Source organism: Passer domesticus, chromosome 5 (assembly GCF_036417665.1).
Source record: "Passer domesticus isolate bPasDom1 chromosome 5, bPasDom1.hap1, whole genome shotgun sequence".
Taxonomy (NCBI): domain Eukaryota; kingdom Metazoa; phylum Chordata; class Aves; order Passeriformes; family Passeridae; genus Passer; species Passer domesticus.
Window position 1 is genome coordinate 52,953,327 of NC_087478.1, and position 14,566 is coordinate 52,967,892.

General features: G+C 42.4%; 1 protein-coding gene across 6 annotated transcripts in view; it reads left to right on the forward strand.

The window, feature by feature from the left end:
- The window catches only part of VWF (von Willebrand factor), a 134,160-nt gene that overhangs the window by 20,146 nt on the left and 99,448 nt on the right, over positions 1 to 14,566 (forward strand). For all 6 annotated transcript variants that reach the window (XM_064420511.1, XM_064420512.1, XM_064420508.1 and 3 more), the window contains 2 exons: positions 13 to 221; positions 7,167 to 7,291. In XM_064420511.1, the coding sequence (XP_064276581.1) occupies positions 13 to 221; positions 7,167 to 7,291 (334 nt within the window). The remainder of the gene's footprint in view (positions 1 to 12; positions 222 to 7,166; positions 7,292 to 14,566) is intronic.

Below are 14,566 nucleotides of genomic sequence, written 5' to 3' on the forward strand. Positions count from 1 at the left end.
TCTTCTCTACAGGGTTTCCATACCTTTTGCCTCCAATGGTATATTTATAGAAAAGGAGGCAGGTTATTATAAGATATCCAGCGATGAGCATGGCTTTGTGGTGAAGATTGATGCCAGTGGAAACATTCAGATACTCCTTCAAGAAAAGCACTATAATAAGACCTGTGGGTTATGTGGCAATTTTAATAAATTCCTTGAGGATGACTTCAGAACTCGGGAAGGTAAGGTTGCCACTAATTGATTGTATGTTAATGGATGATCTGCATGCTTTTCCTGATTCAACAAAGGTGTTGCTGATCCAGTAAAAATGTTTATACAGAACCTATCAGGTAATTCAAGTTGGTGTGTTGAAAAGCTAAGTCCTTTCATCTTCCTTTCTCCCGAAAGAAAATGGCAGTCACATTTCACTCCTGAGGCATCTGAACATCCCAGGCATCTGAATGTAGCATGTTTTGAAACCTGGAAACTTTCAAATGCAAAGATAAAGCTACAGGTTAATTAATGTGGGGAGACTGGCTAGAAGAAGACCCAATAAAAAAGCTGTGTGAAATACCCATTGATTCAATATCTAATTTTTAATGAATTAGCCAAGATTGTTTAAGAATAGAAAGATGCAACAGCAGAAGACTAAATTCCTGCTGCTTGCAGGTTTGTTGTGGATGCTGTTCTCTAAAGGGATTACCTTTTAATGACATTTCACCAACTATAAGGACTGTTGGATGCGGGGTACACCTTATATCACAGCAGTTCCTGGTGAGAATGAGGGGCAAGACCACCTTTGCTGCTCAGTACACCTTTGTGTGAAGACTCAGTTTCTGAAAAGCCCTGAATGAGACTTTGAAGGATTGGTGTTGATTTGTGGTATTTCAGAGTGTCTTTTAATTCTGAGTGCTTACCTGAGGAGGAGAGGTTTGAAGTTAGTTAATACTAATATATTAGATTGATAACAAGAAGTTGTATATAAAAAATAAATTATAATGAAGGTAAAAAGAGAGGCAAAGCAACTTGGAAAGGAACCTGGCAGTGCTCCAGAGATGTGTCCTACTGGCACTCAGGATACATAAGCAGTGTACAGAAAAAAAAGAGATCTCATGGTGTGTTAAAATGAATAATCTGTCCTTCAGCAATATAAATAATAAGGAAGAATCTCTGGTCACAAAACTGCTCGCCAGGGCTTGGATCCCTTGATGTCTGAATGAGATGAGATAGGAAGTTTACAGCTTTGTCTTGAGACAGTAAGTAGTAGTAAGGCCCTTAGAAAAAGCAGAACCAAAAAAGGCGACTGTAATACTTTGAATTATTCAATTGTAGAAAAGGCCTCTCTACTGCTCGTGTTTAAATGTGTTTCATGCTGTATTTGTTTTACACGCTGGAGGCTGTATCTTCCCTCTTAAAAAAAAACAGTCCATTCACAGCCACAGATTTTGGAATGTAATAAAATCTGTGACAGGGTCTCTACTTGGAGGAGCTGTAAAATAATAGAGGTGACAGAGAAAATGTGTTTTCTGTATCTCTTACAGAAGTCAGGGATCTCCTCATGTTTATCCACCTGTGTGGATATGCAGATCTTTGATTTTAGCCTGAAGAACAGAACTGTGTGTCAGCGATTCTGCCAGTTTTTCCAGTGATACAAAAGACCTTTCATTTAAACTAATTTAGGAGGAGTTAGGCTGAATTATGCTTGAATTTGTTGTATCAGTGAGGGACGTCACTACACCTATGCACTGTTTGTCTCCTTGGCAGCTCTGCTGGTTCACTGGAGCGTTTCTTAACATACTTCAAGCAAATCAGTTATGGAATAATTCAGATCACTTTTTTTGTTTGCTTTGTAATACGCTGTTGAATCTAGCTTCCAGGTAGGGGGCAACACAAACAGCTGGGAGAGGTAATCTTTTTTTAAACAGAAAAAGTAGGCAGTCTCTTGGGAGCCTGTGAAGCATTTCACCCTTTTCTTTTCACTAAAGTTTTTAGTTGTTCTCCTTTCAGGCTGATTAGATCTCCTGAAGGTCAGCCTATCCCAGGATGTGAACTTGGTATAAGGACTTAGTGATCTGAGGGCAGTGAAGGGCAGACTGGGGCCTCAGTTCTAATAAATCACATTTCTGGGATGGATTTTTATTGGTAAGAGATGCGTTAAGATCTTTGAGCTTCAGAATAACATGCAATGGCAACAAATGAAAATATGATTTTTCCATATTTTAGGGAAAGAAATTATTGTGGTTTAAGAACACAGTTAATCTGATTGTTCTCTTAAGAAAGTGGAATATGATATATGATTACATCTGAATTGCTTTTAGGGTGGTGCTGAAAGAAGAGGCAAAACACCTGTTCTGTGAGTGGATATTGCCACTTACAGCAATTAACAAAGGAGGCATGAACAGAAGAGTGTTTAAAACTTAATGAACATGTAATTGCTTTTCTTTTCTCTTGATATATTTATACTCCTGTTCTGTAATCTCTTCAAATGTGGTGTTGTCACGATGCTCTTATGAATCCTCACTATGTTTTTAGTGTGAAGTGGAGAACTGATGAGAATCTGATGAGAGAATAACACACATTGTTTCTGTATATACTTTGAATGCTCAGCTATTGAGGTCTGGAGCTCTGGATGATGAGAATAAAATTGATACTCTGCACCAGTAACACTGGTGGGACTGATCTTTGAAGACCTTAGGTGTTAGTTCGTGAACCCCCCAAAAAGCCTCTCTAGTAGGTTTTGGAGTTCATAGAATATCCTGAGTTGAAAGGCACCTAGCAAGTTGAAAGGATCAGCAAGTCCTGGCCCTGCACAGGACACCCCAACAATGCCACCGTGTTGTCCAAATGTGTCTTGAGCTCTGGCAGCCTTGGGGCTGTGATGATTTCCCAGGGGAGCCTGTTCAGTGCCCCAACACCTTATGGGGGAAGAACCTTTTCCCAAAGTTGCAGACCCACTGTCCTTCAGACAGGGTGAGGTTCTAAGTCACTGCCAGTAACATGGATCCTACAATAGCTCATCCTGTGGAGAAGTGCTTATGTCCTGTCCAGACTGACAAAAAACATTGATTTTATTCTATGGGCATGCTTGTTTATTGGATACGGAAACAAAACCAAGCCAAACCTTGAGAGTTTGTTATTGAATTTTTAAGCATAACTCAAATATAAAAAGAAATGTCTCTGAAACTTTCTAGGGTTTTTGTTTGGTCTTTTGTCTGTTTGTTTTTCTCCTAGACCCTAATGAAGTGTTTCCTCTCTGCTCTTTCTTGCCAGATAAGGTCTGGTCCTTTATGGTCATTCTGTGAAGGCGTCTAAGACTTGCCAGTTGATCAGGCTCTGCTTTCTGACCTCAGCATGCACTTCTAACTGGTTGCCAGCCTTTGCTCCTATCAGAAAAATGAAGCTGAGTTCTTTCTAGATGCTATTTGGCCACCTTCAGGCCATGTGCTTTATTCAGGGTCTGGGATTGAAGTTAGACCTTTCTGTTGTGAGGAGTGTGGCTGCATCAGTAGGCTGTAGAGTTCTAGAGGGTGTTCTTTCCCTCTCCTGTTCAGTATTTCTGATTTTACATTCATTGAACTGGAGAGGGCAGGAAAGATTTTATAGCTTGTGACTTTGTAATTTCATATCACTAATTTGATGCAAAGTATGAATCAATTTTTGGGTAGCCTTACCAATAGTTTTGCCTCTCTGAAATAATGTAAAACTGTGTTTAAAAAAAGCCCCCAAAACAACGAACAAAAAAAGCACCTTCATTCCCCCCCCCCCCCCCCCCCCGCCAATTGCTTGATAAATAACCAACATTTGAAAGTTGAGACTCTGTTTACCAATTAAGACTCACAGGACTGTGGTGTCTTGATCAAATTTCTTCACTTATTTTTATAGGTGAGTTAACAGAGCCTGAGAGAGTTATCTGATGGGCCTATGGTCATTTGGAAAATCTGCAGGAGGTCCAGGGAAAGGAGGTCAGGGTTCCTGGGTTCCTGCTTCTGACTTCATGCCCAGAGCATGAGGTGGTTATTCCTGATGCTTTGCTTGCCTGACCATCAGTGTCAAAGTAAACAAGCTGGTGCCAGTTTCAGATTTCAGAAAGAACTGGTGATTGGAGGTTCAGATAATCATAGTGAACAAGGATTTTGCTGCAAAGAGTGGCCATCACCAATCTGAAAATCATTCTGAAGGGAGACAGACATGAGGGCAGCAATTGGAGCACTAAAGGCATAGTCCAGCAGGACATCCCTGGAGACCCTGCCTGCTGCTCAGGTGGTGGGGGAGTGGCCCTCTCCTCAAAGACCCTGCAAGGTCATGGGTGTTGTGATGTGTCTGGGATTTAAGAGCAGGTGTGATTTGTGTTGTCCTTTAATATCTGCCTCCTGAATCCATCTTGCATGCTAAAAGGAGATTCCACCCTAGCTGGCTGTTGTGTTGTCCCTTCCACTGCCTTTCCTCTTCTCCCTTCTCAAGTTCTTCAGCAGAAGGAAATGGAGGTGTCAGGTGGGAAAGGCCAGGGGTGTTGTCAGCTGCTCTGTCCAGACCAGTCAGATGTGCTAGGGATATTTCTCCCTCCCTATTTTTCTTCCTGGACACTCATCAAATAAGTAAAGTATTTAGGTTGGAAAAGACATCTAGGATTATTGACTCCAGCTTTTGAGAGATCACCACCTTGTCAACTAAACCAGAGCACTGAGTGCCGCATCCGGTCATTTCTTGAGCAGTTACAGGGGTGGTGACTCCACCACCCTGCTCAGCAGCCTGTTCAATGCTTGACAATCCTCTCCATGAAGAAATTCTTCCTGGTGTCCAACCTGAACCTCCCCTGGTAGAGCTTGAGGCCATTTCTTCTCATCCTGTCCCTTGTTCCCTGGGAGCAAGGTAAGAGCCTGATTCCCACCTGGCTTCCCCCTCCTGTCAGGGAGTTGTGCAGAGCCAGAAGATCCCCCCTGAGCTTCCTTTTTTCCAGGCTGAGCTCCTCAGCTGCTCCTCACATGACTGGCTCTCCAGACCATTCACTTTAAGTGTGAGTCATGGAATACAGCTAACAAAGAATTAAAATCACATAATGCAAATGTTGTGTAAAAGAACCACATAAGAGGTATAAATTTACAAGCACAGTAAGAAGAAAGAAAGAAGAAAAAAAATAATGGAAGGAGAGAAATGCAAGTCAAGTGACCAGTATTTTAAGGCCAACAGTTGTCCTGACCTTCAAACCTTTGCCTGTGGTGAGGGAGCCCCTGGGGGTAGCTACTAGCAGGAATCCTGGCATGGATGTGCATCCAGGGCTGGAGAAACACTGCTTCTGAGCAGAGCCCAGCTCCTGTTACACACCTGTTAGGGAAGGGCTGCCTTACTGCAAACAAAAGGGAAATCTGGCACCTTGTTTCTCCTCAGGCTGGCTTGCATTGCTGCTTTACTGTTTATAATATGTGGTAAGCTGAAGGGTTGTATTCTTCTTATTGCTGCATTTCTTTCCTTGTTCCAAGTTCTGGCTGCATAGATGAAAATTTTGTGTCTTTTATCCCCTTTCCCTGGGAGTCCTTTGCTATCTGCTGTGGGCCTGATACATGCTGCCTTTAAAAGCTCCTAATTTCTAGTTTAAAAAAAAGTGTACAGGTCTTAATACCTGTGCCTTAGCATTCTCAATGCAGTTTTCATGACTACCCCATACTTTAGGAAGAGTTTTAGTGGTGTGTATATTCCCTGTGTTTGTACTAAACAGGGAGCTCAATGGAATCATTATCTATACATGTATGTATTATTAAATAGTCTATAGCATACTTGGGAAGAATTTCTGTAGTATTCATGGCGACCCTCGTGGCAGGGAGAAATGATGCATCTAAATCCATGGATATCAGAAGGCTAATTAATTACTTTATTATTTATATATAGTATTCTATACTATATTACATTACATATAAACTGAATCTGCCAAGCACTCAGCTCTACGCACAACTGCACTCCTGACAGCCAACAGTCCTGACACACACACGCTTGGCCCTGATAGGCCAAGGAAACAAAACATCATCACTTTAGGTAACAATGTCCATATTGCATTCTACTTTGGTACAACACAGGTACAGCAAATGAGATAAGAATTGTTTTTTCTCTCTCTGAGGTTCAGAGAATGTGAATCTCAGAAATATTCTTGGGAAGTTGTGCCTTGTGTTTCTCTGTGAAGAGAAATGTGGCTACAAATTTCTTTTGGTTTCTTTTGGTTTTCAGATACAGCTAGGCTTGTATTTCAGTCTGTCCTCTACATAAGGTCTTGGGAATGGATTAACACTGGCAATTGATATTCTCACAGGCACCACAATGGAGTTTAAAAAAATAAAATTAAAAAAATTATAAAAGGGTCACAAACTTTTTTAGTAGCAGGTACCCATAATAGGAAGCCTGAAGTCTCTATAGCGTAGAGATAGTCCTGGAACCAGCAAGGTCATGGGTGGCAAAAGAGGATGGAGGAAACATTCCTTCTCTGGGAGGATCCTCCTTCTCAGAAGGATGGAGCAAGAGCAGCAGAGGGGTGGTTTGCATCTCCTGGGAAGTCACAGCTATACCAACTTGTTCAGCTTTGCTTTTATGCAAAATTGATGCAAATTTTGGTAAGCCTGGGCCAGGAGCTGCTTGTCCTGGGACAGAGGAGCATGTTTCAGGACATCTTACTCAGGAAGAGGATGGGCCCAAACAATGATGGTGCATGTTAAGCTTCTTTGCACACAAGATTTCGTTTTGGACAGGAGAAAAATCAAGGCTACCTGGGATCAAGAGTGCTAATACTTTCTGCAATTAGGGAAAGCAAATGGGTTTGTTTGCCTCTCTAATATGTTTTGTGTTTTATTGACAGCTTTTAAATGGTAAGAAGATGTGCAGGCATGCTTTGCCTCCTGTAGATTGTAGCTGACCAGCAGCAACTTCTACCATGTTCAATGCAGGTGTGAGGGAGGTGGGAGCAGCCTTCCGCAGGCTTTAGTCTGTCCTTGAGCATAGAGATGTCCTTAGCAGAACAAAATCCATATCACTGATAGTGGCTTTCCTACAGTCAATCTGTTTGGAATAAAAATATATTTGATACTACAGTTTATATTTTTAAAGAGAGCTTTCAGCAGACTATCACCTTAATAGCAGTCAATAATGCCCACTTGTTGCTAAAACCCCTCAAACAGCATGTTGCTTTTCCTCTTCTTCATTCCCAGGGACCCTGGTGGGGAACAGTTACGATTTTGCCAACTCCTGGGCTTTGCAGAGTGAAAACAAGCACTGCAAGAGAGTGCAGACTCCAAGCAACACCTGCAACATTTCATCTGATATGGCAGAGAAGGTTGGTGCTGCAAGATGCCATTCTGGTTTCAGTCCTCCCCTACCTGAAAGGCAACTTGCCTGCCCTTTGGCAGAAGAACAGAAATCACAGGCTATTTTGATTTAGAAGGGACCCACAAAGATCACTGATTCCAACTACTGGCCCTGCACAGGACAGCCCCAAAATCCCACCCTGTGCCTGAGAGCATTGTCCTCCAAATACTCCTGGAGTTCTAGCAACCTTGGGGCTGTGACCATTCCCTGGAGAGCCTCTTCAGTGGCCCAGCACCCTCTGGGGGAAAAACCTTTTCTGTTATCCATCCTAAACCTGTAACCAACCTACCTACCTACCTACCTATAACCACCTTCCCCTTCCCCCCACCCCAAGCATTAAATAGACAAACAAAGGAAACATCTGTATGTTTGAGGCTGAAGTGTGAATTACTGCCAAAGAAATGATGATGTTACTTGGAAAAGGTGTGTTTCAGTGATTCCTGCAGAATGAGGAATTCCCTTTCTGATTGTGCCAGCAGGGAAGCATCAGTTCTGAAGCCTCTGTAGGCACTGCCTCCCCCAATGGTATTTGTGAATTTGTTGCAGTTCATATACTTGGGAGTCAGCAGAGGAGGGAGATGCTCCAGCCAGGCAGTTTTTGACAGAGGAGATGTTTTCTGTTGGTGTTCCAAAAGCTCTGTATCACCAGGCTATTTCCCTTCCCAGGAGGAAGTTCCTTCAGCTATGTCTACAGATAGTAGTGCTGATGTAGTGAAGAAACACAGAACTATTTGCCCTGGCCAACTCTGTGACCCCCTATGCTGCATCAACCTTTTTTTTTCCCTTGTTTTTATAAGTACAAACAAGTTTCTTGTTTCCCTTAGACAGGGTGTGGATGCAGGCAGATGGTCACCAGCTCAGGGGAGAAAGTAGCTTTGAATATTTACTGAAGCATGTGGTGTTAACAGGTTATGACTGTTGTGGTAAATTGAGCCTTCATCCCTTGAGGGGTTACAACTGATTCCATGTACTCTGTTGTAAATCAGAATGGTTTCCTGGATGCCAGGTTTAGATTTATACCAGAGTGACTGAGGCTGAAATGTAGTTGTTAGTTTCTCACTGTTCAAGTCCTGTAGACAGGTATTTGCTAAACTAATCACAAATAGCTTCTTAAGAGTAGTAGCACTTCCTGGAATATATCTGCTCTCCAGCTAACCTGAGTGCTGGTTTCCTAAGCTACCTGGAAAAGGGCAACTAAGAGTTGGACAAGTTGTGGAGTTCTGATTCTTTCTACTTCCATTAAGCTTTTGGATGGGGATGCTTCAGATGTGTTGTGAATTCAGTGAAGGATGCTCGTACTCCTCAGCACTTCAGCTTCACTACTTGCAAAACTGGCTGAGGAATTAGAACAGTGATTTCAGGTTGGAAATCTCCAGTTGATGTTTCTTGCTTGGGCAGAGGTGGTGTGTGGGGGGTGTTTCTGTCATGGCTGGGGCAGACTGAGCACCTGATTTGAGTAAAGGTGTGTGGTGCCAGGCACCAGAGCATGAAGGGTTCCAACCTGGCTGAGGCTTTTTTAGAGACAGGGCTGCTCAACTGTACAGGGAGCTGCCAGGGGGTCAGAGGGATGGAGCAGCTCTGCTGGGAGGAAAGGTTGAGGGATTTGGGATCCTTCAGCCTGGAGAAGGGAAGGCTTTGGGGTGACCTCCTTGTGACCTTCCAGTGCCTGAAGGCAACCCACAGGAAAGATGGAGAGAGACTCTTGACACAGGCCTGGAGTGACAGGACAAGGGGGAATAGCTTCACAGTGTCAGAGAGCAGGTGTAGATTGGATATCCAGAAGAAATTGTTCCCTGTGAGGGTGTAGAGATCCTGGCACAGGTTTCTCAGAGCAGCTGTGGCTGCCCCATCCTTGGCAGTGTCCAAAGCCAGGTCAGATGAGGCTCTGAGCAACCTGGGCTAGTGGAAGGTGTCCCTGCCCATGGCAGGGGTGTGTACCTATGTGATCTTTAACCATCTTTAAACCATCTTATGATTCTTTAAACCTGGTTACAGTTCCAGAGAAAGGGTAGGTTCTTGTGACTGGTTGTGGTCCCTGGAATTTTATCTGTTCAAGCGAGTTTAGAAAGTGTCAACATTGCAGCTGAGGATGGGGAGTGGCATGCAGGGTAAAATCCAGTCTGATGGGTCAAGTACAACTAATTTGGATTTTATACAAATGCTGTTAAATATTGATGCTTTGTTGATAATGTTTTCTTTCCCACAAACTGAAGAAAATTATATTCTCTCTCATGTGAGTTCATAAGCTCACAGCATTTAACATTGCCTTAATTTATTCAGTGTGCAAGAATAAACACAGCACTATTAACAGAAGTCCAGCCAAACAAGTGCTTGCTGAAGAATGTAGGGCTTTTTAATAGTGTGCTTTGTTTGCTTGCTTCAGCTTCAGGAATGTAAATCTCCTTGGTTTCCCTGCCTCCCTCCCTGCCAGGCAGTCAGCTGTTAGGTGAGGAAAACAAAAGCTCTGCTTCAAGGCACTCCTCCCACCCCAGTGCCCCCACACTGGGTAGGTCTGTGGTTTTCTTTATCCTCTCTGTCCTCCCCCCCGCCCCCCCCCCCCCCTTGGCCAGCAGCATCCTTAGAGAGATGGCTTCTGGCTTCTTTCAGCAGGAATTGTAATGACTGACAGAGAGCAGATTTAGATCGGATATTAAGAATAAATTCTTTGCTGTGAGAGGGTGGTGAGGCCCTGGCACAGGTTGCCCAGAGAAGCTGTGGCTGCCCCATCCCTGGCAGTGTCCAAGGCCAGGTTGGATGGGGCTCTGAGCAACCTGGGCTAGTGGAAAGTATCCTTGCCCATACCGGGGGGCTGGAATGAGATGATCTTTAAGATCCCTTCCAACCCAAACCATTGTACTATTCTGTGCAGTGGAATCAGAAAGCCTTGCTATTCCTTTATCTTTAAATCCTAAAAAAATGTTAATTTTTTTTTTTTTTTTTTTAGAGATTTCTGTCTTGTCTTGTTTGGAAGTTTCTGTCTTTCTTTCTGTTTTGTCTCAGAGCTGACACAGCTCTGAGTGTCAGGTGAGAAGTCTTGAACCAGCTCACCCTCTTACCCCACTGTTGCCAGGGCCCTTCCCTGCCCTCCACCTCTAAAACACACACACACTTAGTGTGATTAGCTGCCTTGCCTCAGGATCCAGAGAGCATTCCAAACTGGACAGTGTTGGAGGGAGGAAGAAAGCCTTCCTACCCTGCCCTGCCCTCTGCAGCTGATGTTTAGTTACCCAAAAGGAGCCTCACTGCATTGTCTGATCCTTTTTTTTCACTGGTTTAGGCTGTTCAACAAGGTACTGCAATTTAACAGGCTCAAAGATGACCAACAGCATGGGTAACTTGGATCTGGAAGTACAAATGAGTGATCTGGAAAAGGATGGCAACAAGGCAGCCTTGAAAACAAAAATGTGTACGGTTTAAAGCATTGCAATTGATTACTGTGTTCTTATACATTACTTTTATTTTTTAGGTTTCACCTCTAACAGAAATGGTGTGTGGTGGCCAGAGGTCACTGTATTATTTCCTTTTTTCTTCTCTTATTAGGAAATTCTACCTATTGTATGTTAGATGTGACAATTATTAAAATTAAAATTCATCTAATTTCTGCTTTTGCTGAAATTCAGCTCTTACTGCAGTTGGTAAAAAAACCAGTTCCCCAATTATCCCATTGAATACTTCCATATGTAATAAAGAAATAGCATTATTCCCAGACCTGAAAACAAGTAGAAATTTTCAGCTTTGGACCATAATTCATCATGGTTGTGGTCACAGGCAGGTCCAGCAAAGGTTCAGAGGTCCAGCCCTGTCCCTGTATGTGTTCAAGGCCGGATTAGATGCGGCTTGGAGCAACCTGGTCAAGTGGAAGGTGTTCCTGCCCATGGCAGGGGATTGGACTAGAGGATTTTTAATATCCCTTGCAACCCAAATCATTCTATACAATATAATATATTGCATGGGTGAAAATGAGGCCCACTATACCTAAAATCTCATTTTTCATCGTCAGATTAATCAGCATTCAAGGAAAGTGATTTCTTTCAGATGTTACCTAGTCTGCTGAAACATACAGCCAGCGTTTGGTGTATTAAACATACTGGGTTTGGATGCTTTTAATTTGAGAAAGTGGGAGGCTAAATCTTTCTCCATGAAATATATTTTCTGAAAAACTAGACCCAATTAATAGCACCAAAATATACCCTTCTTGAGTGTTCTGGAGAATCCATAGGTGTATCTGCACACCATTGGGTTTAAATTCAAGGGAACAAGAGGGTGTCTTTGCTTTCTTCTGTTATTTGTTAGGTTCTCTCTCTTTAATGGTAATTGTTGAGCTGTGGACAAATGCAGTTCATGCAGCAGCAGAAGGAAATGCCACAGAAATGGGAAGAATGTACAAAATTCCACCTCCAGCTCTGTGTGGTGGGCCTGGGGCAGAAGGAAGGTCAGCAAGTTGTGTGGTTGCTGAGGGTTGCCAGTGCCAGGACCCCGCCAACCTATTTAAAAAAACATTTAAAATCGGACTAGTGCAGAAGGGAAGGGAAAGGAGAAATTTTACAACCTTTACCTGCATTTCAGATACTGCAGTCAGTCCTGCTAATTTTAATCTTACAGCCACCTTTAACCTAAGCACTGTTTCAGCCTGAGGCTTCACTCTCCAGTCTGTTTGGTTTAAATACTTCTTTGTGTGGAGCAGGTTCCATGAGCAGGACTGTTACAGCAGTGGCTGAGGCTGCCAAATATCTAATACTCACCACTGTCCTCTAAACTAAAGAATAAGGACCTCTCTTACTCCAGCCTGACCAGTGAGTTTTAAAGAAAGGAAGGAATGAAAATAAAAATAATTTGCACAATAGTTAGAGTTGGAAGGGGTCATCGAGTCCAATTCCCTGCTTCCAATAGGGCCATCCTAGGTAAGGCTGCTCAGGTTCTTGTCCACTCACATTTTTAATTATCTCCAAGGGTGTTGGTTCCATACCCTCTCTTTGACCATCCTCACAGTGAAATTTTTTGGTTTTGCATCTATTTGGATTTACCCATATTTCAGCTTATTTGTCATGATAATTGAGATATATCTGAAAGATAGGAAATTTTCAGCTATAACTTTTTTCCTAAAGTCACTGGAAAATCTGATGAAATTTGAATGGCAAGAAAATCTTTACATAGAGAAAATGAACTGCTGCTTTTCAACATATATCACTTGGTTTGTAAATAATCAGCTGGAGCTCAGCCTTTACTATGCTCTTAGGGAACAAATCCAAGACCAAAGAACTAGAGGAAAAGAAAAATGGGTTAATTTTTTTGTGTGTAATCTCCTTTGTTTTTTAAGTCACTTTCCCGTCTATAAATGTTCCTTTTAGTGGAATATACAGTCCGAGTTTTGCTGTTTGAGTTGTATTAACAGGATATTTCCTTAAGAAACTTCATTGGCTCAGCCCCTAAACAGGATTGTTGCATATACTGGTTTCCTACTGCACTTGATACTATCTGGATCAAGGCTTTGGTCCAGGAGTTGCTGTACTGCTCATACTCTGAATGGCTCTGAGCTCATTTTTGGTTTTATCAGTTTCATCTCCAAGCCCTACTTTAATAGCTTTCTTGGCTGCTTCTGTTGTTGTTACTTCCACCCTTAGGGCACCTTTTCAACTCTTCTTTATTTCTGTGGATCTTAGAGCAGCACCAACCACCATTTATGTAGTTCCTGCTCCCCCCTGCTTCCTAGTGTCTTTTTTTCTTTTCCCATCTGGTTCAGCATGGAGGGTGCTGTCTGGGGATCAGAATTATTCCAAGCTGGAGCTGAATTTCTGATTTTCGCCATGTCCAGCTCTCAGCACTGTTTTAAGTTCCCTGAGTCCTTTCTCAGAAAGCCCAAAACCTCTTTGCACATGTGGTTGTTCCCTGAGCCCTTTGCTAAACTTGGAATACATTCCAAATGGAGTAGATGTTTCTGATTGGTTTGTTTTCATAAGCAAGAAATTCTGTCTTGCCTCAGACATGTACTAGCTTGAGTTGATTACCTGAACAAAACACCCTATAGACAAAATAAAAAGGTATTTTCTACTCAGCAGTTTTCCTATACAAATGCCATAGCTGCCATTCAGAGAGGTCATCTTTATTTTTTCCTTTGGGATTTTTTTGATCTCCATTTTTCATCTCCCAGAAAATGAGATGCTTTTAATTTTTTTTTTTACACAGCAGCTTGTATGTGCTGTCACCTCACACACGTAAAGTTTTTTAGAAGTACTGAATTGTAACTGTGAACCACTATGAAGAATATGCCCTTTAACCACTGAGTATAACATCTACAAAATACACCATGGTTTACATTTGCTTACATAAAACACTGACAAATAAATAGAAGAAAGTTATGTTCCAACTCTTTGTTGTGCTGGGCTTGTATCAGAAGGTTGTTTTTTCTCTTAGCTAAACTCAGTGCCATCCTTTCAGAAAGTTGCTCTGGGGACTTCAGACTCATTGAACTGTGGCATAATGTGCACAAAAGAGTTTATTTGGGAGCCTCCTGTGGAGAATTTAATAATACTCTTAAGTTTTCCTTAGGTTTTGTTTCACATACAGTTGAGTTTCCTCTCAGGTTTCTGCTGTCTGAAAGAAGAGGTCTTGATACCTCCTCCTATTGCCTGTGCTGTCCTTGCCTTACACTGGCTCTCACCATGCTGACTTTACTCAGGAGAAAAGCAGAACAAATTGCTTTTCTTCCCAGGGCTATTGTTCTCCTATTTATCTGAGCTAAATTGACTGGCTGTGCTTTGGACAAGCCAGCAGGAGCGATGGGAACGTGTGGCCAGAAGTGGAAAACAAATTTCATTCCTGGGATTTCAGTCAGACTCAATCTTTCCCTCTGACACCTGCTCTGGTCACTTGTTATCCAAAAGATTGTCTGGTTGTTTTTCTTCCTACCTACCGTAGTTCCCCTCTGTTGCTATGTGCACCTTCCTGGGAATCCAGACACCATCCAGTTCTTTTCTGGGAAGCCAAAGGAAGTAGAATGCCTCTATCCTTTTACTGACTGACTGATGTGTTTCTGTGTGAAACATCCCTTATATGACACTCTATTCTACAATAATAAGTATATTAATGTATCCATGCATGTAATGAATTAATGGGTAGAGCTCACTCTTAGCTCTTGACTATTATTAACTGTATGATGGTGTAAAATAAGAGCTGTGATGTGTTAACAACAGTGGTGACGGTGTGTTTGAAAAAGTTGAGATTTCCCTTGTCTTCCTGAGACTAT